At 54.0% G+C, this 25,355-nt stretch overlaps 1 protein-coding gene across 2 annotated transcripts in view; it reads left to right on the top strand.

Moving 5' to 3' along the window:
* Positions 1–8,664: 8,664 nt before the first annotated feature.
* The window catches only part of TNFRSF1B (TNF receptor superfamily member 1B), a 34,709-nt gene continuing 18,018 nt past the window's right edge, over positions 8,665–25,355 (top strand). For both annotated transcript variants that reach the window (XM_019756332.2, XM_019756333.2), the window contains exon 1: positions 8,665–8,851. In XM_019756332.2, the coding sequence (XP_019611891.2) occupies positions 8,774–8,851 (78 nt within the window). In that variant the 5' untranslated portion in view covers positions 8,665–8,773. The remainder of the gene's footprint in view (positions 8,852–25,355) is intronic.

Below are 25,355 nucleotides of genomic sequence, written 5' to 3'. Positions count from 1 at the left end.
CCCAATCACCTATAAATTCAGTGCAATCTCAATTAAAATCACAGCTGGAATTTGAGGAACTTAACACATATATTCTAAAGTGTGTAGGGGAAATAAGGAACTGTATAGAATTAAGTCAATTTTGAAAAAGAAGAGAATCACTTTACAAGACACTAAACATTCTACAAAGCTCTACTAGTAAAAACCCCATGGGGGTGGCCAGATGGCTCAGTTGGTTAGAGCGCGAGCTCTCAACAAGGTTGCCGCTTCAATTCTCGCATGGGATGGTGGGCTGCACCCCCCGGCAACTAAGATTGAAAACGGGGACTGGACTTGGAGCTGAGCTGCGCCCTCCACAGATAGATTGAAGGACAATGACTTGGAGCTGATGGGCCCTGGAAAAACACACCGTTCCCCCCAAAACAAACAAACAAACAAACAAACAAACAAACAAAAAACCCATATGGGACTAGTCTAGGAACAAGACCAATGGAACACATGGAATAGATTGGATCATTCAGCAACACACCCATGCAATTACAAGTAATGATGAAAGGATGGACTATTTGGCCAATGGTGTGGGAAAGGCTGGCCCACTCTGGAGAAAATGAAGTGTTTTTTTCTTTTTTATCCCTAGCTCTTCCACACCACACGTAATCTGGTTGTATCAAAGACCTAGATGTGAGATGTCAAATCATAAAGCTAATGAAAGAAAGTAAAGGAAAATATCTTTATATTCCACAGGTAGGGAAGGACCTTTTGACTAAGATTTAAATGGCAAAAAAATTGATCGGTTTGATTACATTAAGGTGTTTTGTTTTTTTAAACAAAGAACACCATAAACAAGGATACCAGACAGACGACATAATGAGGGAAGTATTTGTGATGTCTAAAAATGACAAGGTATTAATATCTAGACTATACAAGGAATTATTGCAAAGCTACAAGAAAAAGACAGGAAATAATAGAAATACGGTCAAAGGATGTGAATAGGCAGTTCGCAGAAGGGGAAACCCAAATGACTAACCAGCAATGAAGAGGTACGCAAACCTAGGAGTATTCAGAGAAATGCAAATGAAATAAAAGTGGAATCCACTTTACACCCATCAAATTGGCCCAATCAGAATGTCGGCTAATAGTGAGTTTGGGGGAGAGTGTGAAAAAAATGAGAACCTTCTGACTTTGCTGATGGGAGGAAGTGTGGCCGGTGTGGTCATCCCAGAGAAATTGCTGGCGGTATTAGTGAAATAGGTACACAAATACTCCAAGATCCAACAGTCCCATCCCAGAGAAATTCAGACACCCACAGACACCACCACACACGTTACATGGATTGAGCTCGTGGTGGGAGAGCAACAGGAGCAGGGGTTGGGGAAAAAAGAAAGCATGGCAAGATCTGAGGAGTAAGAGTCACTGAATCTGCTGTAAGTGAGGTACAAAACGCTCAGAGCGAGAGAAAAATTATGCAAAAAAGTTTCCGTTCCCACCAGCTACCAAATTATTAAATATCCAGGATTGGATAATTACTTACAAATAAGGAAATGGGTTGGAGGAGGGGCTGGTTGAGGGGAGTCCAGTTGCTGCCCAGACCAGAGTGGCCCAGTTCGTCATAGGGCGGAGAACTCAGAGGGGGTCCCAGGGAAGGTGGGGAAACTGAGGCCCAGGGTAAGGTGGGGAGAGCTGGGTGGAAGACAGCCACTGCTTGTCTTTGTGTCTTTAACTAGAAAGTGGGGACCAGCTGCTTCTTGGCTCCACCAGGACCCGAAGGAGAGACTGTGAAATGGGGTGAGGAGAGGTGTTTGGGGAGTGGACTGGATGATGAACGGCAGTGGGGGAGGGGAAGGGGTGGGAGAATAAGGGTAGGTGTGGCAGGGTTAGAGATTGGGGTTGGGAGTTAGAGGAGGGGGGCGTTCATCCTTCAGATGAGAGGAAAATGAGGCCTGACAATTCAGTTCGCAAACTTGTTTGCAACCATGTTGCTAAACTTTTTGATATCAGAGGGATTATTCATTGTGAATTTGTACCAACCAAACAGTTAACCACATTTACTATTTGGAAATGCTGAAAAGGCTGCATGAAAAAGTTAGACGACCTGAACTTTTCTCCAACAATTCATGGCTCTTGCATCACGACAATGCACCAGCTCACGAGGCACTGGCTTGAGGGAGTGTTTAGCCAGTAAACAGATAAAGGAAATATTGAAAGGAAGACATTTTGATGACATTCAGGACATCAAGGGTAATATGACAACAGCTCTGATGGCCATTCCAGAAAAAGAGTTCCAAAATAGCTTTAAAGGGTGGACTAGGTGCTGGCGTCAGTGCATAGCTTCCCAAGGGGAGTACTTCGAAGGTGACCTAAGTGATATTCAGCAACAAGGTATGTAGCACGTTTTCTAGGATGAGTTCGCGAATTGTCAGACCTCGTCGTGGCAGGGACATGGTGAGACAGAAGGAAGTAGGAGAATTGAAAGCACTTTGAAAATATAAAGGGCTATAAAAAGAAACCCACTGATGTGGGCACGTGGGACTCTCACATGCAGCTGGTGGCAGTGGAAATGGGTACAGCCCCTTGGGAGAGGGATTTGGCAGGACCTAGTGAAATTGAAAATGTGCAAACCCCACCTCCTGGCAGTTGTACTCTCTAGGTTTGTGACCTAGACAAGCTCTCACTGTGCTTTAGGAGACAGGTGCAAGAATGCACATCACAGAGCATGGACCGGAGCAGACATGCAAACACCTGAGTGCCCACTAGCAGGGGAGCAGGTAAATAGAGTGTGGGGCAGGCACGAGGGAGTACCACACAGCAGGTGGAAAGACGAAGCCAGGACTGAACTGATCCACTCGGAAAGTTCTCAGAAACACAGCTGAGGGGCGGGGGAAAACATCAAGGGGCGGAACAGCACGCCTAGTAGTCTATGGTTTGTATAAATGCACAAGTACGCATATGAAATAATATTCTACATTGTTCGTTTATATGTAGGGCAGAAAATGGACGCGAGAGAACATGGCAGACTCAGAGGGGTAGTTGCCTATGGGGAGAAAGAGAAGGGACTAGAACTGGGACTGGGGGTCAAAAAGGATTTTGCTTTTAATCACAAAATAAAAGAATTTGAAAGCAAAGAATAATTTGACACAGACACATGTTTACTGAGAGCCTCCTATTAAAAACACACACACAAAAAATCTAATGGTTATCTGTGCTGCTTTCTAGGTGCTGGGGACCCAGCAGAGAACAAAACAGACAAGGCCCCTTAAATAAACAAAGGAATTACAAAAACTTTTATGAAGAAACGTAAAAGCAGCTGTTCTAGTTAGGAGGGTCAGCGAAGGCGACACCTGAGGAGGTGACATTTGAGCAGAGACTGGAGTGAGGTGGGGAATTGAGTCATGGAGGTGTCTGTAGTAAGGGTGACCCAGGTGGAGGGAACTGCAACTCTAATGCGAAGGCCTGAAATGCTTTGTGTGTTCAGGACCAGCCAGGAGGACAGAGGGGACAAGTGTTATGAGGTCAGAGAGAAGTGAGGACAGCCCCAGTTGTTAGGATTGGTCAATTCCGGGTACTGGGAATACGGGTGTTTTTTATATTAAGCTTTGAATTTTTTAAACTTAAAAAATCTGAAGAGAGACAATATAAGGTTAAAAGAGAGATGGATGTAAAATACAGCAGCGTGGTTTGCAGTAGGATGCAAGGGAGAACTGCCCATCAGGTAAGGCCTGCTTGGGACCAGGGGTGGTCCTTCCTGTAGGACAGGCCACACTCCCTTTGTACTGTTAAAGGCAAGTGTTTCGAATCAAGCCCAGCCCTGCTCCATTCCCATCTCCCACATCGCATTAAAGCTGTAAAATCAGGACAGGAGAGGCAGAGTCCAGAGATGGCAGAGGCCAGGTAATAGTGGTATGGCTGCCCCCTTCCCCTCCCAGGGCACACAGAGCCGTAGGCAGCCACCTCCAACTGGAGTTGGCATTTAGGATGAAACCAGGCTGTCTCCCCTGATCTAATTCAGCCCCCTCATGTCATAGATGAGGACTCTGGCCCAAGGTCATACAGGGAGGGGCTAGAATGGTGGAGATTCCCCTGAGTCGTAGTGGGCCCCACTTACTGGGCTTAGAAACTTAGGGTTTTCTCGAGAAGGTTTGAGCCTGACTTGGGGGCTGGTTCCTGGGAAGAGGCAACCCAGAACAGGGAGGTTTTGGTGGAGTCGGGGGAGGAGAAGGCCTGGAGGCTTTCTTGGCTCCCCTCCCTAAATTGCCTGGGGTCCTCTTTGTGGGGGAGAGGGGTGGAGAGCTGCACTCCCCAGCCCTCTTCTTCTTTGTAAGGAAATGGGGACAGGAGCTGGCGAGTATTTCTCAGTGCAGCGCCCCAGGACCCCAGCTTCCTATGGCCGGCTCAGCCCAAGATGTGGCCCTGGGGAAGATGGGAGGGCAGGTAGGAGGGACAAATGAAAGAGACTTTTTTGCAAGGGCTGGGGCTAACACCAAGTGTCACTTCCTGTTTCTGATTTAAGGACATGAGTCATCAAGGGGCTGGGGCAGGGCGCTGGGTTAGCAGGATAGTGGGATGGGAGAAAAAGCTGCTTGCCTTGATAGTGGGCCAAGCTGGGTGGTGAAGGGGAGGGTGAGGTAGGGGACGGTGGGGTCTTGCAAGACAAGCTGCCCTTGGGCCTCCCGGAGACCAGGTCAGAGGAGCTGGTTTTGTGGCTGGTTCTGGGACCTCCCCAGTGTACATGGCTGCTTCCAGCACAACCAATAGCCATGCTTCCCAAACCGCCCTCAGCCATAACACCTGCTGCAGCTAAAGCTTCTGTAGTGTTTCCCAGGAGGTGTCCGTCAGTCACCTGGGAGCTCATTAAAAGCCAGATCATCCATCCATAAGGCCCTCAACAGACATGGGGTGGGGGGCAGGCATCTGCTTGTTTAACAAGCCTTCCAGATAATTCTGACGCTGGCTGAAGCTGGAGAACCATCCCTCCAAAAGGTCTACTAGAACACCTGGCACATAGTAGGTGTTCAGGAAGTACTGGTGGACTGGCTGTTCTTGCACACAATGCCATCTGCTGCCGAACCTTCATCTACACCCACTTGCAAAGCATAGTCATCAACTAGATGGGTGTGTGAGGCGGTGGGGGGACCCTCTGAGGGCTATGGGCTGCACTGGGAAGTGAGGAAAGGTTCCAGGGAACCCAGGAGAAGGTTACAGATACCGTGCATGCAGTCCCTGAGTTGGAGCCCAGAGAGCCATGGTCTTATCTGCTGGAAGCCTGCGTGTTATCCATTAACTAGAAGCAAGTGGGCTTTTTCTGCACTTTGGGGCTGGGGTCAAAGATGTGCATGGTCTGAGAGACCAGGTTGAGTGGGTGGGGCCTGGGAGTGATTGTGCTGGGCTGGATTCCAGGGCCTCGACCCTGACACCCACTCATTCATTCACTCATTCATTCACTCATTCATTCACTCATTCATTCACTCATTCATTCACTCATTCATTCATTCACTCATTCACTCATTCATTCACTCACTCACTCACTCACGGACCTCTTTATTGCCTCCTGCATAACACTAGTCCTGCACAAAGTCCTCATGCACTTCAACTTTATTGTGCTCCTCCCTCTGTGTGTCACCTGGTCACCAGGGAAATAGAGGGCCCATGACCGAGTCCCCCTGCCCCCGAGGACTACATGGTCCAGCAGCTTGGCTGAGGCTGTGGAGGCAGCCAAACTTGGTCTGAATTGCTGTGCCCCCTACGAGGCACATAACCTTACTATAAAGCTTGACCCCTCTTTTCCAACACAATGTCTGCAAATTATCTGGCCCAGAATAGACTTGCAATAACTGCCAGTATCACAATGACTAAGAGAGGAGAGGGACATGTGAGAGACTAACCATGCCGAGGGGAGGATTTCGCTAACGGTCTGCAGAAGTCCCAACCGCTGCCTGGGTTGGTGGTGTGGTTAAGGGCAAGTTTCACAGAGGAGAGAGAGTTGGGCTTCGGTCTGAAGGACAAAGAGATGCCCAGGCAACAGAAGGGAAAGACATTCTAGGCAGAGGAACCTGTGTGGACAAGGCATGGAGGTGGGAACTTGGGGTTATTGAGGGTGGTTAGAGTGTGGAGTTGGGGACATCTGTGTGGCCAGCAGCCTGGCCTACAGGTGAAAGCCTCCAGCATCTCGCTGAAGAACTGAGCTTAGATCTGAAGTCTGTGGGAGCCATGGACTAAAGCATGTTTTGTTAACCTCTATCAAATTTTGGGCTGGATAATTTATTTTGGGGGCCTTCCTGTGCATTGTGGGATATTTAGCATCCCCCCCTGGTCTCTGTGCATGAAATGCCAGGAGTACCTAGCTCTGCCCCCTGTGATTTTGACAACCCAAAGTGTTCCCAGACATTGCCAAATGTGCTTGGGGGCAGTGGGCAAAATCACCCCTTGGTTGAGAACTACAGGATTGGGGAGAATGATGTGACTACCTTATGATTTTGAGAGCTGGCCCTGACCACAGCATAAAAAACAGATTAGAGTGATGAGCCTGAAGGCCAGAGGACCAGCTGGGAGGCCAAGGGAGCATTGCAAGTGAGAAATGGCCAAGGCCAAAGCCAGGGATGGGCTGTGGGACAGGAGGAGATGGGCCAGTGATCCAGACTGGGGCAGCGTGTTAAAGGGACCCCTGTGCTGTTACTGAGTTTTACCAGATTCCTCAATGGCAGCTACAATATGGTGGGTGCCAAGATCAAACCCCACCTTGAAGAGAGAGTCCTGGGCCACCTGTGCATGTCATACTAAGAGATTCAATGTCAAATTCCGGTTCACCCAGAATTTGCCATTGCTCACCTCCAGTCTAGACAAGATATCAGGGTTGGAGACGCCAAGAGAAAGGATTTGGGGAAGGAGTCACCATTGTGCTGAGTGCCCACTTTGACCTCTTGGGACAAGCATGGGGGGTTCTTCCTTTTACCTGGGGCCAAGCAGGAGGAACTATCAGGAACCACTCTGGAGTATATCGCAGGAGTTTAGAGACCCCAAGACTGATGGGAGATTCTTGTCTGCTTTGTGCTCTACTGAATGCCCAGCGCCCCAGGGCTGGCACACAGCCGATGCTCGATAAAGGTTTGTGACAGGAACCTTTGGCTACATGGGCCTGAGGGGGCAAAGCTGGAGTGAGACAGGATGCGTGGGGTGTGAGCTGGGCTTCTATTGGAGGGGATGAGTCAGTGGGACCCACTGGATTTGAGGTGTGTGGGGATATCCATGGGAAATCATTTACCCCTGCTTCCACCCAGTGACACGTCACACCGGGCTTTTGGCTCTCTTATGGATCAGGGAGTCCTCAGAACTGCTCCCAGGTGAGACTTGTAAGGGTCAGAAGAAATCTCCATGCAAGTTTTAGAGGCTGACGCTCTCTGAGGAGTTAACAGTTGTGAGCTGTGCTGCCTGCACCCTCCGTGAGGCCAATCTCTCACAAACGTGTGGGAACCAGGTGATTTCCCAGCCTCCTGATCAGAAGGTGGGATTTTCCATCCCCTCGGAGTTACTTCCAGTTTCTCACTCAGTGCCTAGAAGCACCATCCTCGGTATGTCCATCACCGGGATTGGTGGCCCAGAGTAGGGGGCATCTGTACCTCTTGGGGGTAGCCTTGCAGTGAGGGAACAAGGGAATAGAATCACCTCCTGCTACCCTGCCCACCCCACCCCTCAGAAAATGCCCTGTGTGTTGGGGACAAAGAACTCCCAGGGCTGGGGGAATATGTTCTGGTCACACAGGGCTGGCCGTGGCATCAGAGTGAAGGGGGTGCAGATGGCAACTAGAGTGGGTGCTCAGTCATGATGTAAACTCTAGGGAGGCCAGCCCTCATGGCCCTTGGCCTGGGCCAGCCGCCCTCTGGGCACCCACGACTCCCTAGAAAGCTTCTGTCCCAGCCTCTGTTTAGTTGTCAGCTACGAGGACAGGAGGACAGGGGACTCAAGAAGGAAGGCAGGACAGGGTGTGGCTCACTGAGAAGGCCTTGAAGAATATTTAAGGATGAACAAATAAATAATAGTAATGACAGCTAATACATACTCGTATACAGAGCTTACTAAATTACATGTACACTTACTTTGTAAGTATACATACATATGTAATATATACTATATTATGTGTATTACGTAGTTTTTAATCTTTGTAATAACTCTATGAGGTTGATGCAGAGATTCAGACCCAGGTGGTCTGGCTCTAGAGTCTAAATGAGTGAATGATCTAGAACCACGGTGGTCTCCCCAGAGCTACCCTCAGCTTTGTGGCATGTGTTTCCAAATTAGTGCCACACCCCAACAGGAATGGGGAGCCTGCAAGGGTGGGAGGGGTAGGTGGTCGCAGAGCAGATCAACGGGCACAGGCTCAGGGCAGCCACAAACCTGGTCCCCAGTGCAGGGAGCCTGTCCCCAGTGCAGGTCTCCTGCCCCCACACTGGGAGGGGGGTGTTAGGGGAGTGGTCGTTAGAGGGAGGTTGAGAGGTCACCGAGGGCTGGGAGTGGCCGACGCTGGAAGGTATGGACTCAGCCGGATTTGGAAAGTGGGGCCAGACTGGGACCTGCCGGGGTGAGTCGAGGTCCGGTCGCCAGGCAGCGGTCGTTGGGGGGCGGGGCCGTGGGAGGAGGCAGGAGGAGGTGTGTCCTCTAGCCCCGCCCCCGCCTTCTTAAGAGAGCCGGCTTTCGCTTTCAGTCGGAGGCGCGGGCGCGCAGCGGTGCGGGAGAGAAGGCGTGAAGGAGTGAGGGCCCCGGCCAGCTTAATCCCGCTCGCGCTCGGCCGCCACCACTCGTCCCCATGGCGCCCGCCGCCGTCTGGGCCGCGCTGGCCGTTGGACTACAGCTCTGGGCTGCGGGCCACGCCGTGCCCTCCCAGGTGGGTGCCTTGCGCGGTCCACGGGGAGCGCCGGCCCCTCGCGCCCACCCGGACTGGCGCGCAAACCTCAACCCTGGGGGGCCCTGGCCCGGGCGCCGAGGAGCCACCCCCCCCCCCCCCCCCCGGATCAGAAAGTCTCAGTGCGCCGCTGGAGATCCGCTGGGGACTCTGGTTGGGCACATATGCGCCGGGGGCCGGAACTCTGTCCCTCGGCCACAGCGTTTGGGGATCGCAGCTAGACCCTGGACCCCAACCCGTTACCCCTGCGACTGCCACGACAGAGCCTTCCTTCCCGTGGGGTGAAGGAGGTGGTCTGTACTGGGGCACTGCCCCCACTGCCGACACCGGCACCCTCTTCAGATGACTTCCTCCTCCTCTGGGCGATGGTTTTCTTCTTTCTTAGAAGTTCAAGGGCGATGTGCCTGACAGAACAGGGCCAGTTATGCAGTAAGCGCTCGGTAAGAGCACAGTGCGCCGTCTCCCACGTCCTTTGCCCAGACCCCTTCCCCAGGGGTCACCTGGTATGTCCAGCAGCCATTTTAGGGCCTCGTCTCTGTGGGCTCCAGGGTAATGGGGAGGAGACAGTGTCCTCAGGTTCTCCTGGCCTCCCCTCCCCTGAGGGCCTGTGCCTGAGCTCTGGGGACAGAGGACGTGAGAGAGGCTTTCTGGGTGATTATCAAGGCAGACGTGATCTCTAAGGGGCTCCAGGAAAATGGAGGGAGCAGACCCCCCCCCCTCCCGGAGCTGTTATTCAGTACTGACTGCACCCACCATACTAGCAAGGTAGAGGAATTGCTTGTCCTCTGCCTCTTCTGGCTGTCACCATGGTCTGGTAAGATAGAAGGACCCCATTTTACAGAGAGGAAAAATTGAGGCTCAGAGAACTCCTCCTACTTCACAGAAGGGCATGGGGGGCACTCTTCCATTCCCCCTGTGCCTGAGGAGGAGGAGTGCCTTCATCCCTGCCTTCTGATCCTACTCAGACTCTCACATCTGGACACCTCAACCAGGAAGGAAGGTGGGCGGTGGAATTGACTCACGTGGTTATGTGAGTGACTCACTGGCCAAGGCTAAAGACATCTTTAGAGTCCGATTCTGGAGAGCAGAGGATGGAAGCTGTTGGGCTAGAATTGACTCACCCACAGTGGGGGCCAGAGTGGGTCCTGGGGGGCTGCCTCAGAGGTTCTCCTGGAAACAGGTGGTCCTGAGTGGTCAGAACTGAGCGTGGATGCCAATGGCTGTTGTCCCCAGCCTGACTGAAGTGCTTTGAGAGATGTCATCCTGCTCTGGTGGCATGTAAACCTCTGGGGGAGGAGGCACAGGGCTTCTCTGTGGCCTACGGGACACCAGGCCCGAGTCCTGGAGTTGTTTGAGGGGTTCCCCTTGTGTCTCTCACTTCCCTCCCTTATTGACCAGCTCCTGTGTCAGTCATCTCAGGTTCCCTCCTTCTGGGACCATCTCCACAGCCTCCTAGGGGGTCTCCTGGCCTCTGCGCCCTCTCCCCCATCCTCCTTGGTGGCATCACACTGAGGAGACCCTCCTCCAGTTGGAGCATCTCTCTCCCTGCCTGCGGAACCTCCTGTGACCAAGGCAGAAACTCCCCAGGTGTCCCAGGCCCGAGTGAGTGAGGTATTCGGGTTCTTGTTGCTACCCCTCTGCATCTGTACCCTACAGTACACCCTGTGAAACATGCGTACCCCATGCTGTCCCCTCTCCATTATAACACCCTTTGCTCCCATCCCCAGGGCCTTTTGCAAAGGCCACCCCTGCAGGAAAGCCTTTCTTCATTCTTCCTGTTGCATTGCATCTTTTCTCCTTTGAACTCTCAGAGCCCTTGTCTGTCTCGAGGGCAGACTACGTTCTGCTTTTTAATCTAGTTGTGTCTTATCCACCTCAACAGATGGACAGTTCCTTGAGGGCAGGGACTGTGGGTCTTCTTCCTCATGATTGCCAGCATAATAGCTCCAGTTGTTTTGAAGACCTACTAAGTGCCAGGCACTGTAGTAGGACTTTATTACAAATCCTCACTAGAATCTTCCTTACAGCAACTCCTAAAAGGTGGATGGTGCTGTTCCCATTTAGAGATGTGGAAACTCAGGTTCTGACATTTCCCAGGATTACAGAGCTAGGGTGTGGGGTGGGTGGGATGTGAATGCAGGTCTGCCTGATTCCAAAGCTCTTTGCACTATACCCTCCCTGTGTCTGTATCCCCAGCTGGGTCCCTGGCACACAGTGGGTGCTCAATAATGTTAGCTGTAACTAGATTGAGTTGCAGAAAGGACCCCATGTGACCTGAGCTGGCTGAAGGTACTGCAGAGTCACTGTGTCATCAGGGCTCTTGCCTTGTTTAAAAGCTGTATTTGTTGGCTGGTGTGGAATGCATCAGTCATTCATCTAGTCATTCATTCATTCGATAAGTAAACGCCAGTAAAGTTGGCAGGATAGGTAAATGCTTGATGCCCTGTGATAGGGATAGGGGGCAGCAGTCTAGCTTTTCTTGTTGCTGGGGAGGGGACTGAGGGGTCCCTACCTGCTGGGTCTGACCTACGTATCCCTGAAAGTCTTGAGGCAGAGGGGCTGCTGTTTGCCTCCTCAATACCCAGGGGCCTGGGGCCAGCTCAAGTTAGGGCAGAGGTTGGGTGCTCCCAGGCTGGCCTGGGGACGTTGGCCATTGGAGTGGAGATGGGTGACCCAGGGTATCTGCTGTCCAGGGATGTCCCTTTGCTCCCTGCCTCATAGCCCAGATGGGAACCTGTGAGCTGACTGAAGATGTGGCCCACTGGTTGGGCACTCCTTCAGAGGGCAGTGGCCAGCTGGCCGGGTACCTTGAGGCAGTGCCATTCGCCCATTCATTCCCCTAACATTATGGACACCACCTCCAAGCCCAGCCCAGTACTGGGCTCTAGGGACCCCAAGAGGACCATGACCTGGTTCCAGCCTTCTAGGAGCCACACTGTCAATGGTCACCGACCTGGGCTCGGCCTGTAACTGCCCTTGTCGCCTAGGCTAAGTTCCTGAGCCTCTTTTCCTACATGTGGATGTGGAAAGCACCTCCTACCTTGCCTTCCTCTCAGAGCCGAGTGGGTATGAAAGGCGTTGGAGAGGATAAGACTGAGAACTTGCCTGGCCTTCTTGTAGCAGAGACTGGTCCTCACTGTCATCCTGGTGCCTGGCCCAGTGGCTCCTGGAGTGTTGTTCCTTCCAGGGCTGGGAGACATTTTATGGCCCTAAGCATTCACTACTTCCTGGAGGAATAGCCAGGAAGAATGTGGGGGTGGGGAGGGGAAGGAGAAGAGTTTGATGCCAACCAGTGTGTGAGTGTGTGACATTCAACTCTACACATCAGCTTAGTTCTCAGTTTTATGCCATGCTGGCTGCTTTTCTGTGCCTCAGACGTGCCCCTCCTCCCCCATACCTGCCTCAGGGCCTTTGCACTTGCTTTCCCCTTGCCTTGAATGTTCCTCCTGCTGATGTCCTCTGGTCTCATTCCCTCACTTCCTTCTGTTCAAATGAATTCTTCTCAGAGGCCTTCTCTGACCATCCTGCCTATAAAAGCTCCCACCAGCTGTCTCATTCCCTGACCTGCTGTTTTCCTATGGAACACTCATGACCTACTATATATCTTCCACTTTTATTGTGTCTTCCCAGTAGCATGCACACACAGTGAGGGCAGGGACTTGTTCACTGCTATAGACTCATAGCCTAGCATAGGGTGTGTCATTCTCAGCACTCTTGACATTTGGTCTATGTAGCCATTGTGGGGACTGCCTAGCACATCATAGGATATTTAGTAGCATTCTGGGCCTCTACCCACTAGATGCCAGTAGCAGCCGCCCCTTTAGCTGTGACAATTAAAAATGTCTCCAGATATTGCTAAATGTCCCCTGGGGGGAAATTGCCCCTGGTTGAGAAGAACTGGCCTAGAACAGTGCCTGGCATATAGTAGGTGTGCAAAAAATATAGAGTAAGTGTCCGAAAATATTCATCGGACCTTTATAGTGCCCTTATTTTATGGATGAGTTAGAAGAGTTTGAAAACTTAGTGGTGACAGGACTGGGTTCCAGACTGTCTCCCTCTCTCTGGGCTATGTCTCTGGGCTTGTCTCTCTGCTGTATTGGGTCTTCTGAGGCTAGGGGTGCTCTCCCAAAAGTGCTCACTCCCTCACATCCCAACCCTGGCTCGTGACTGGGCCACCCACTAGCAGTGACTCAGGCCCCCAGTAGGCATGTGACTTGCCCGGAAGCAGGCAGGGAGGGAAGCTGAGGCTTAGGGGCAGGAAGAGGGGTGCCACTGGAGAAACAGGAACAAAGTGGAGACGCTGTGGCTCCCAGTTCCAGACGTGCTGCCAGCCGCAGAGAAGCAGTATTGATGACTTAGGAGAAGGGCCCAGCCTCCGATTTAAACCTCAGCACAAATCTTTATTTTGCTATTTACAGGCTGGATGACCTTGGCAGTTCTTTCCATCTCTGGGAGCCTCTGTGTTCCCATCTGTAAAATGGGAATGATGCTCACCTCACTGGCTGGTTGTCAGGATTAAAAGTACTTTATAGGCTGTGCAGCCCACTGGTGGCTATTTATTTCAGCATTCATAGCTTTACAGGGCCTGACCTGACTCTGGGTCCCAGGGCAATGCACGGGCTGAGACGCACTAGCTCTGAGTCACAGGGCCCTGAGGCGTGGGTGGCAGACCACCAGTTGCCCAGAGCTCCTGCCCAGCATCCCTGAGAACAGTTTTCTTCCTGCCTGGCCATGCTTCCTGCCCAGATGCCCCCTTGCTGGGCCTCTTAAACCCAACTGCCCAATTTGCCCAACTGCCTACCTAGCCTTAGGACCTGGGCATATGGCAAAGGCTGTGGGGTCAGAAATCATTACTCTGCCCCTCCCCACTCCTTTCAGTGAGTGACAGGTGCTGTATGTCATTTGAGGGTGAGTGAGGGGTGCATTTGGCATAGTATGGAGAAGTCTCATGACGTCTATGAAACGGGGCTGCAGAAGGTCTCAGTTTTCCTACCTGCAAGATGGGCATGGCTGAGTCCAGGCTGTTTCTAAAATCTCTTCCATCTCGACCCTCTGTGATCCTGAAGGTTCTGTGTACTTGTCACCCTGAGGAGGGGAAGCCCTGTGGAGGCACTTCTGAGGTCATGCTGTCCATTCCCTAGCCTCCACATGACTTCCAACACAGCAGGGCTCCAAGGAAGGGGCACCATCCTGGGTGTCAGGAGACAAGAGAACCTGTCTGGGCACTGTCACTGGCTTGCTGTATGACCTTAAGCATCCCTGTCTGTAAAACCCAAACAGCGCTGCTCCCATCGCTCTCCTGGAAGGTTGGGGAATTGTCAGCTTTGCATGTGCTTGACAAAGGCCATGGACTGGGGGCGAGGGAGTCTAAAAGTTTTCCCAGGAAGGAGAGCCCAGCACTCCCACCGTTGATGTCTGTGCTTCCCAGCCTCTCTCCTTGCTGATCTCAGTCCCACTTGCTTTGGCTGGAATGATTTGCTGGACTCAGGCTCCAGTGGCATCGAGAATTCCCGGCAGCTTGTATCCAAGACAAGATGCAGAGCTCTCAGGAGGAACAGGGTCATGGGTTTCCACCTCCCTGCCCCTTAGGACCTAGTGAACACCTTTTTAAAATTCAGAAGCCAGACCCGCTGGGGCCCCAGGCTGTGGGAAAGTCTATGCTGTGGGTATCCATTGCGGGGCTTGCTCTCTGGAACCCACGGATTCAAGGAAGCCCTGAGTGGGGGGGCAGTTTCCTTGAAGAAGCCCTTTGTCTCTGGTGATGGGCACCCCATTCTGCGTCCTGTAGGCCTCCTTCACGGCCTTGGGCATTTTTGTCCCCCTCTGCCCAGCTGTTGACTACGGGGCTGGGACCCCTGTGGGGCCCACAGTCATTTTCCACCACGGCACGTTGTGAGGTCACAGACGGTGGTGACATCATTGTGGTTTGGGGTGCATGCCTCGAGGAGGAAGTGTCTGTTTACCGAATGGGGTCTGGAAGAGTAGATTTCCTTCTGCCCTGAGTGACAGCAATGCCGGGGAGGGGGCAGCTGCTCAGGAGGCCCCGAGTCCAGCTCTGCCCGTTTTCCTGTTGACTGTGAAACACAGCCCTACCTTTCTGAGCGTCCATGTCATCTTAGCAGAGGAGTGGGGATAGGCTCCCCTCAGGCGTCACCTTTGCAGGTTTATAATCACCGGACTTGATCCTCCCTAGAATTAGAAGGCCTGCTAGCAGCACCTTCACACCAAGCCTGCTTCCCAGCCCGCAGGTGGGCCAGCTGCTCTCTGGCTTTTGGTAGCAGACGCAAATGTGCACGGGTGGGAAAACTGGCAGTGTGGAATGACTTCGAGAGCCATGGGGCGAATCCCTTTCCAGAGAGCTGGGCCCTTGAGTTGCCAGCAAACCGTCACTCTGTCCCTGGCTTTGGAGCCGGGATCTGGGTTGACCCAGCGGCTCTGACCAGAGACAGGGCAGAAATCCCCAGGGGCTTTTGTTTGTTTTGCTCTGCCATCCAGACAGTGGCCCACCGGTGTGTTTCAATCTGAGCTTGGCCTGCAGTGGGTATGGCTGATGTGGCCGCGGGTTCAAAGAATTGAGTGGGCCTGAGGGTGAGAGCAGAGCGGGAAGGAGTTTGGGGGCAGGCAGGCAGGATGTCTTCCTGGCTGTCCGTGGGAGGCCTTCTCAAATGCCTGTGAGGAGAGATGCCAGACTCTGCGAAGTGACCTAAGCCTAGAGGTGGGAGTCAGGGGTCCGAGGCCCAGTCCTGGCTCAGCTCCAGCTTGGGAGGGCTTGGCTACTTTCCTTCTCCTCTCGGAATCTCAGCTGCCCCAGCTGGAATCTGAAATCAGCAAGGACCTCACCCACCCTCCTTTAGAGTCATGTAGCCTCCAATGTCATACTGGGGGAAGGGGTGAGGGGAGTTGGTGGCAGTGGGCAGGGGCTGGAGTGCAGCTCTGGCCTCCACATGGCCCTGGCTCAGAATGCCCAGGTCTGGACTGGACGTGAGTCTCTGGGGAAAGGCTCCCAGCACTTTGCCTTAGTTAGTGGGACACCTGTCCGGGGCACCCCTGCCTGTACTGCTTCCTGCTGACCCACAGCCCAGCTTCTTTCTGCCACTCACAGGGTCTCCAGGTACAACTTGTCCCGGGTGAGCCTGTCACCTGCTGCTCCAATCCCTTGCTCCTCTGGATTCACAAGCCCCAATCCTGCTTCTTCCTGTCCTGAGTCCCACCTCCCCCATCTCATGGCATGATCCCCTCCTCCCCTTCCCCACCCCCCACACCCTATGGCTTCGCTCTCTTCCTGGCCTGGCCTCTCGGTCACTGCCCTCTTCTTTTCTTGTCACCTTCCTGACTTTGCCCCCCTCCGGCCCTCTTCCCACAATGACCACACAGGGATCTTTCTAAAAGCTGAGCCTTGAGGGTGGGCAGGGTTGGGATGAGTACATACCAGGAAGAAAGCGTGGAGGCAGGAATAGCAGGGGGTAATGGCTAGACCATCGTAGTTGGAGCAAAAGACTTGTTAGGGCCAGTGATGGCACGTGAGGCTATAAGCTGTGTGGGGCCAGTTTATGGAAGTAGAAATTTGTAATATCAATTATATTAAAAAATTGTACCAACTCTAAATTTTGGAATGCTTACTAAACACTGTACCTGTGTTATCTCATGTCATCTTTGTAATAGCCCCACAAGGTATGTACTATTGTCAGTTCCATTCTACAGATGAAAAGACTGAGGTTCATTAACCTCATTTATTTGAAAAAAAAAACAAAAAAACGAACTCCTTTGATACCCCTCGCTAGTAAGAGGGGAGTCTGGATTCAAAGTCAAGCATCTTTTCTCCAGAGTCCATGCTTTCGGCTACCATGCTCACCTCCTATCAGGAGTTGAAGTAATAGGGAGCCACTGATAGTTTTTGAGCAAGGGAGTGACCAGAACAGAGAGTATGTTAGGAAGATCACTCTGGTCTCAGTGGGAAAGACAGACTATTGCGATAGTTTAGGCAAGAGCTCTAGGCTGAGGGAGTAGCAGCAGAACAGGAAGGAAAGATCGAAGACTTCAGGGAGGAGGAGGAGGAGGGCTTTGGACTGGACAGAAGACCTAGGGTGGGAACAGAGGTACTCAGGAGAAGAGCCGCTGTCCCTCTCCACCCAGTCCTGCAGCAGGAGGCCGTTCTGGCCTCAGCCCTGCCCCATGCCAAGCCAAGTGACCTTATTCTGGTCACTGTCAGCCTCACGTGTTCTTGGAGTTCTCACGGTCAGCCCCAGGATGAGCCTGGCCTCGGTCACCCTGGCCTCTGCTGGGTGGACATGAGACGGGGCAGGGCTAGCCTGTTCACCTCAGGTGTGAGATGTGATGTACCTCCACGGGCAGGGACCTGTCTGACTCTGCTGTCAGAGCACCTTGGGACCCCCGAGCTCCTCTCTGAGCTTTGGTCTTCCTCAGGGGTAAGGTGGAATAAAAGTGTCCCTTTCTGTCATTTCCCACTAGGGCTGGGAGACGCTGGGGGAGTGCAGTGAACCGAGGGCTGCAACTGACATCCAGGGGTGCACGGTGGGTGCCAGGCAAGGGTCCAATGCACTGCACACACCGAATGCCTTTACTCCTCAGCGCCTTGTGGCGGGGTACTGTTACGTCCCCGTTTTATGGGAGAGGCAGCTGAGGCCCAGAGGTTACGCTATGTGTTCAGGATCTCCACTCACGAGAGACAGAACCGAGATTCCACCCCAGGCAGTCGGGCTCCAGAGTTCTGTGCTTAAACCACCACCCAGATGTAACGGTGGCTGTGGGGGGCTCTTACCTGAAAGCTGCCACCCAGTCTCCCCTCCCTGGGGACACCTCCCCCTCTCTTCTTAAGCCCATTTCCTGCCCAGTTCTCATGCTAGCCCCAACCCATTTCAGCTAATGGAAATGAAAACTTTTGCTTCTGTTTAACAATTCAGCGTCTATTAGGCTCCCCCCCCCCCTCCCGCTATGGTCTGTGTCCTGGGCTGGGCGTAGAGCGATGAGTAATAAAAACCCTACGAGGAACTCTCTGCTCTTACTAACGGCCAGCACCGTGCCGCGCACTTCACATAAGTTGACTCAGTGAATCATAACAGCCCTATGTGGCGGGCACTGTTTTTGTCCTCATTTTATAGATGACAAAACTGAGGCTGGTGAATGGCACAAGTGGGATTAAAACCTGGGTGTCTGGCTCAGAACTCACACGAGCACATGTAGAGGAGGGCATGGTCCCTGCCCTAAGGGGGCGACACGGGAAAACAAATAATTCACCAGAAAATGGTCTGGGCTGTAGAGCGATATACTCGGGTTGTCGTGGCGCCCCCAGGAGGGCCCTCTGACCCCATCTGGTGGTTTGGAGGAGGTTTCCTTGAGATAGATGGTGTTGGAGAGGACTTTTGAAAGAAGCTGAAGAGTTAACCCTGCGAAGGGGGCGGCGGGAGAGGGATGAGCAGGAGTAAAGGCCCAAGCCTTTCCTCCAAGGAGGGCGAGGGAGCCAGGTGCTGCTCTGGGTGAGAGGCTGTGAGGGGTGATGGTGCAGGGGGAGGTGAAGACGGGCGGGAGATGCTGTCAGGGCCGGGCACTGGGGACAGCGAGCTTCGGCCTGAAGGCAGTGGGGCCAATGGAAGCTTTTAAGCAGAGCCAGACTTGGATGTAGGAAGGTGGTTTCAGGTCCGTCTGGAAAGGCTGGGGACCAAGAGTGAGGAGGCTCCGCTGGCAAGAGATGCCAAGGGTTGTGGGCTGCAGGAGCCAGGAGGAGACTGAGGCGGTGGTACCGACAGGCCATGGGGGTGGGGGGGCAGAAGGAAAGGGTTGGGGTATTCTCTGCAGCTAGACTTAGGCTTCCTTGGCCTTTTTGAGTCCTGGCACTTAACACGAAGCCTTGTACTGAGAACCGGATACCCGCCTGGGCTTCCTGTCTGCCCCCAGCACACTTCTAAAGCGACATCACAGGCGGCAGGACTGGAGTGGGATGTGTCACCCCTGGGCCACCACCTGTGATGTGGTCGGTCCTTCCTGACGCACATGCTCACCCGCTCCCCGTGACGGCAGACGAGCCTCCACCGTGTGGTCGTCACAGTGTCGGCCTGGCCTGATGTGGCTGCTCCCCACGGTCCACGGGGCTCCCACAAACCCCCTAAGATGGACAACGAAACGGCTCTGCTGTTTCTCACCACACCCCGGGGCCCCTGGGACCTGCTATGCAAATGCAGCGGTTTCTATATTGCTTGAAGACAGTTTCCACCTGTGTGGGGGTCCCCGGGTCCTTGGGCAGACACCTGCCCTTCCCCACAGCTGCGGTGTCTGCCCCTGCGACCCTGGAGACCCTTTAGCCTGGAAGAGTTACTGAACCCACCTGTACCTTGCTCGGAGTCACCCCCCCATCTTTGGGCCCCCGTCTGTAAAATGATTACAGGGCATGGAATTGTTGGAGAACACAGAGGCAGGTGCACCTGTGACTGGCTCCTGTCTGCCACTTGCTGGCAACGTGGCATCGGGCATAGTGTGGACTCTCCAGAACTGGGTCTGTGTCTCTAAAATGGAATAATACTGACCTCGCTGGGTTTGCAGGGATAGAACAAGAGAATGCTTGTGAACGCGCCCAGCGCTGGGCACATAGTAGGCACTTCTCCTGGGTGTGGACAGTCTCTGTCGCTCTTTCCAGTTCTGGGAAAAGGCAAAATTTGGGAGGCGTGCTACTCCCCAAAGCCTGAAGCTTCTCCCTGTGGCCTCCTTCCAGCCTCATGCCCTTTCTGCCCTCAGCTGGCCCTCTGTGGGATCCCTCCCCAGGGTGCTCCCAGGGAGGCTGGCTGTGACTTCATCCCAAGAGTACTGGCATCTAAGGGGAGTATCCAGAAAATGAAAAAGCCTTGAAGACCCTAAAATGCTGCGCTCATGGTGGCAGGAAAAGCAGAGGGCACCATAGTGCTTTCAGATGACCCGCCTTGGTGGCGGCCAACTCTTCCTCCTTTTCCAGGCCTGCCTCTCTTTGTCTTCCTCTATCTCATTGTCTATTTATAAATAGGAGAAGGATACCTTGGGGTACATGCAGGGTCTTGTGCTGGGCAAGAAGTCAGCTGGTGCAGGGTTGCCCAATTCTCAAGAGAGAGCTGATGTGGACTCCAGGCTCTGAGACCTGCATGGCCTCCCCGGCTCTGCCCCTCACCTTGACTTCTCCCCCAGCCCCTGAGTCTAGGCTGCCAGCTGTGGTTTCTGATCCTCCAGGGTGAGTGGAGGGCGGGGGTCAGGAACAGGGGGGCGGGGGAGCTGCTAGCGGGAAGAGTCTTGCCTGACTCGCCAGGTAAGTCTAGTCTGGCTGTGGCTCTCTCTAGCCCTCACCGGCCTCTGAGGTTCACATTCTTTTAGGGCCTCACAGCCACATTGCTGTCCCTTATCCTGCACACTGTGTCGTCCGGCCACTGAATGGACCTCCAGCCTCTGGGTTTGGCCACTCACCCAGACTCTTTATTTTGGGGTCCCGCCACTCCTCTAGGTGTTTCTCTTGAGTAAAGTCCCTTTGAGACAAACTGAAGCCACTGTCTTAGGAAGCCCACATCTGGCCAGTGAGAATCTCTCCCTCCTTCTGCCCCAATGAAGCCCTCAACCCCGTGTCGTTGCAGCTGGCCTGCCATGGTCTCCTGACTTTAGGCTTCTCAAGGAATTGGCCTGGGGCCAGCCTATGGGTGACCCCATAACTCTAAGGGTCACAGGTTGCCTTCCCCATACTTGCCCCGCCTTTGCAAGGCCCGCATGGGCCATCTAGCACCTCACTGGAACCAGGCAACCTGCTGCCTAGGGTTTTGTCCCCGCCTAGCCCGTTCTCAGCTGAAACCCAGGCGGAAGGAGCCCAGTCCTAACATTCTGTCTGACACAAGTCTCCAGCTCAGGGCCTGTGCAGCCCCTCAGAGCTCCCCCCACCCCTGGGTCCCCTGGGCGTCTGGGAGAAGATGACAGACCCAAGTTAAGGCCTCTTGCCTTTGCTCCTACAACAACCCAGGAGGAATCAAGGCAAGGCACTATGTCACCATTTTATGGTGGCAATGCTGAGACTCAGAGAGAGTGATGTCCCAAGTCCCCTGTGACTAGCACATGCACCCAGAGCCTGTAATCTACGCCTCATGCTCCTCCTATGATGCCAGGTGTCTATGCACCTGGGAGGGCAGACGTCTCTGGCTCCTTTCCTCACAGAGGCCACCTGTTCAGGCTGCCCTCACTCTGGGAGAGGGGATGAGGGGAGAGGCTGGGTCATGGAGGCCCCACCCCACACCCACCTTCAGCCTTGCCTCCCACCCTAGCTCCCAGCTCATTCAGTTTTTCCACCTCTCGTGTGGGTGGGCCGCCCACCCACCCAGTACTTCTGAGGTCTCTGGAGGGGCTGAGCTTTTTGACACACATCTTTAAAAGCCAGAGCTGGAAAGGGCTTAGAGCATCCACCAGCCCCACATCATCATTTTGCAGATGAGGAAACAGGCACAGAGAATCCAGTTACCACCCACAGTAGGGGGAGTACCTGAGCGGGGGAGGGAGGACCTTTGGGGTAGACCTGAGGGGTTGAAATCCAATCTTCCTGGGGTGGGGGAGACAGGTGTCAATTTGATGCCAGGGAAGAAACTGGGCCAGAGCTGAGGAGGCCTCTTTGAGGCTCAGTGTTCTCATCTGTGAGTGGGGAGCAATAATCGTAGTACATACCGATCTCCTGGTGCCGGGATGAGGACTCAGGGAGACAGTGACGTATGTAAATAACTGCACGATGGCTGGCTTGGAGCAAGCTTCTAGGAGAAGGTGCTGCCCCTGTGTTTGTCTGCCAGCACCCTCACCCTCACCCACTCCGGCCCAGCTGCCCTGGCCTCCTGGCTGTGCGTGGAGCATGCCGAGCACATTCTCCCTGTCACCCGCTGCTTTTCCTTTTTCCTGGGCTCCTACTGCCACCTCACATTCCTCTACCGTGTGTGTCTGCGTCTCCCCCACTAGAGCTCAGCTTCCCAAGGCAGGGACTTGGCCGTGTTCAACGCGGTCTGCCCAGCACCTGGAACAGCAGGTGCTCAGTATGTTCGTTGAATGAATAAATAAATGAATGAGTAAATGCGTGAACGTTTCCACCTTTGCCCTGGACGTTCTCCACCATTAAATGGGAGGTCGTCTGGGATGTCTGAGGTTCCTGCCAACCCTGAGCTGTGGCGCTTCAATCCCGCCCCCACTTCCTCAGCTCCCACGTGCCTTTCTAGCACTTGGCACAGTTGCTGATCAGCGAGGCCAACCCTCTCTGCTCACGGACTCCTTCCTTTGAGGCTTTGCTGCCCTCCTCCTGGTGCTGAGGAGCTGCCAGCCCGAGGTTGGGCCCTGTCCAGAGCCCAGGGACACAGGCAGTTCTGGGCAGAGCTGGGTCTTAGGTGCTGAATGTCCCTGCCTGCTGCAGGAGACTGGCTCGTTCTGAGGTTCCTGGCAGTCTCCTGGGAATCAGGTCAGAGCTGAGGTCAGAGGCTGTTGGCCTGTGGCCAAGAGGGGTCCCCTGCATGCGTGCGTGCGTGCATGTGTATACGTGTAAGAGAGAGCCTGAGTGACAGAGAGAACACGCGTGTGCCAGCACCATGGTCTCTGTTTGCTGTGAAAGTGTATGAATGATGGCTGGTGGCATGGCAGTGACTCAGGGACGAAGGTGGAAGGTGGATCCCAGGAGCCGGCTCCTTTAGCTGTCCTGAGGAAGAGAAGGGACCAAAGATTTCTGCAGAGGGACCAGGGCAAGAGTCGCATCCCAGCTTGGCCTTCTTCTTCCTGGATGAACTCAGACAAGCGATGTAATCTCCCTGAGCTGTGAAATGGGCACACACCCTCCTGCTTTCTGGGGTGGAAGTAGGATTCTATAAAGTGTGTGCAAACTTGCCTGGCACATAGTAGGCACTTAGCAAATGTCCCATTATTTTCCTTCCTCCCTGAAGTGCCAAAGCTGAGAACCTGGAGGAGTGGTGAAGGTCGTGTGGTGGGAAGGACTTGGGGTCCTGGGTCTGTGTTGAGGGGAGAGGGAAGCCAGGAGAAGGGAGCCAGGTTAGGGGGCAGCAAAGTATGCAGCTCTTCTGGTGTAGCCTTGGACACGTCCTGTCACCTCGCTGAGCACCTGTGAAATGTTGGTGAGGAGCCTCTGCCAGATGGAACTCACATAGTCGCTCCTGGGATGGAGTAGGTGCTCAGGGCACGTTAGGCACTCCTGAGCACAGGTGCCTCCTGTCCTAGGAGGACGGAGGCCAATGTCAAGGAGAGAAAATGGGGCCGCAGACCCTGACAGCTCTGAGGCCTGTGGTGGGTGAGGGGTGGGCCCCAATGGCTTTATGCACAATCCTCCATCAGCCTGCCACCAACCCTGGCATGACCCAGAGCCTTTGGGAGAACAAGGAGTAGCTTTCTATCTCCATTTTCTCATCTGGGAAATGGGCACAATCAGACCTGCCTCACAAATTGGATGTTAGATGGTCCTTCCTCTTTCCCTCCTTCTCTCCTTCCTTCCTTTTATCTGCCTGCCTATCTATCTGTCTAGTCTCTGTCTAATCTACCTATCTGTCCACCATCTACCTGTCTACCATCTATCTTCTCTAATCCCCCACTCCCACTGGGTCACAGATTGTCCAGCCTTTTAATGGATGGTTAACGCTCATCAGTGATTTCCAAGTTTTTTCTTGGGGACCCTTTATTTTGAAAGCTTGGGTCTGCTAAACATGCTGAGTGAATCAACTACTCACCCGTTTAGTTCCTCATTTTAAAATGTCAGTCATTGCTCCCCTGTGGATGGGTGGGTGGCACATGGGTCTGAGCCTCCCCAGCACCAGCCAAGAGAACTGGAAGCTTCCATTGCCCTATGTTTCCCAGAGGCTGCTTGCCACGTTCTGGGGGCCTCCAGGGATGCCGGGCCTGTGTGGCCCCTGTGGTGACCTGAGGCCTGGCTCCCAGGGCTGTGGTTTTGCCAGGCCTCTGCTCTGGGAAGCCCTGCAGTGGAGGGAGTGACCTTTTGTTCCGCTCAGCTGAGGGGCTTTCTGTTCCTCATTGTTTAGCCATGACAGGGCTGTGGGTTTTTTGATTTTTTTTCTTTCTTTCTGAGGATAAACAGGCCTCGAGATTGCTCGAGGGCTGATCCCCATCACACAGAGTGGCAGGAGGAAGTGTAGGGAAGGGCACTGAGAGCAAAGCTGAAACAGAAAAAGACCCCGAGGGGAGGCCATGTGGAGGCTTTCTGGGCAGTGGCCTGGGGGCCACGGGGCCCAGCCTCCTGCCTTGGTCCAGGAACCCTTGGCCTGTGGGTGGAGAGAAAGCCCAAACTTGGCACAGGCAGGGCCCTTTCCCATCAGGCCTTTTGGGCCCTGACAAGAAATCCTCCCTCAGCTGGGCAGGCCTCCCTGTGCTGCACCCCAGGGGCTGTCCTGGGGGGGTGAGTGTTTGTCTCCCCAGCCCCGCAGGGAGCACCCTGGCCCCACATGAGTGAGGGCCCTAGTTACTGCAGGGGGTACTCGTGGGGATGCAGGGTCCGGCCATCCTGTGCAGTTCCTCCCTGCCCTCTGGCGTGCAATCTGAGGGGGGAGGCACAGCCCCTTCCTGGGAGAAGCCACACAGCAGCAGCCTGCAGGAAAGACCATTTTTTTGGGGGGTAAAGGGGGGGCAGTTAGGCCTCCACCACAGTGCGTGCAAGGGAGAAGGTACGAGATCTCTGGTTGTGGGGTTCCCCCCTTTGATCACTGGGTCTCCTCCGTGCATCCCCACCCCAGGTCCTCTTGCCCCCCTGTGGGTGCCAGGTAACCCTGTATGTTAAGTAGTGGAATCACCAGGGGAGGTTGCCTCTTTCCTTTTTTAATAGTACAGCTTCCTGGGCCCACCCACCCAAGCTTGGTATTAATAACAGGCCCCCCAGGTGGTTTAGTCACTGGCAGTGAGCCCCACCCCGTTCTGTGAGGAGCCCTGTTATGAGGTGCCTCACGACCCCTTTCTTCCACGTGCCTGGCTGGTGCCTCTCCGGGACCAAATGGGGAGGGAGGAAGGACTGGGATGGAGTGTGTGTGCGTGTGTGCGTGTGTGCCTGTGCAGCCATGGGCGCCGAGCTTATGGTCCACACTGGAATGGGAGTTATTTCTTAGACTCTGTTATGCAGAACGGTTCCCACTTCCCATGCCAGCCACCAGTATCTCTCTCATCCTCACTAGAGCTGACTTCCTGGGGTTTGGCCCCGGGCCTGGGGTGGGAGTGGGGGTAGGGAAAGGGCTTCAGGGGCCCGCCAGCATGGTGGGTGCTCCCAAGTTTGGGCTTCATGGCTCTGGTGCCAAGGTTGGTCCCCCTCCAGGAAAGGACATTGTAATGAAGGCTGCTGCTTCGATTAGTGCCCCCTGAGCACCTACGACATGCGAGGCTCTGGGGCAATAGCAGCGGCACCCCAGCCCTCAGCCTCAGAGGGCGCCCATCTAGGGGGAGCACAGCTCTGTGTGCCAGGAGCCCTGAAGGAGGAAGGTCAGGATTTGGGGTACTAGTG

The sequence above is a fragment of the Rhinolophus sinicus genome, linkage group LG06 (assembly GCF_036562045.2).
Source record: "Rhinolophus sinicus isolate RSC01 linkage group LG06, ASM3656204v1, whole genome shotgun sequence".
Classification (NCBI taxonomy): domain Eukaryota; kingdom Metazoa; phylum Chordata; class Mammalia; order Chiroptera; family Rhinolophidae; genus Rhinolophus; species Rhinolophus sinicus.
Note: the sequence above shows the minus strand (reverse complement) of the source record. Positions and strands in the feature narration are given on the sequence as shown.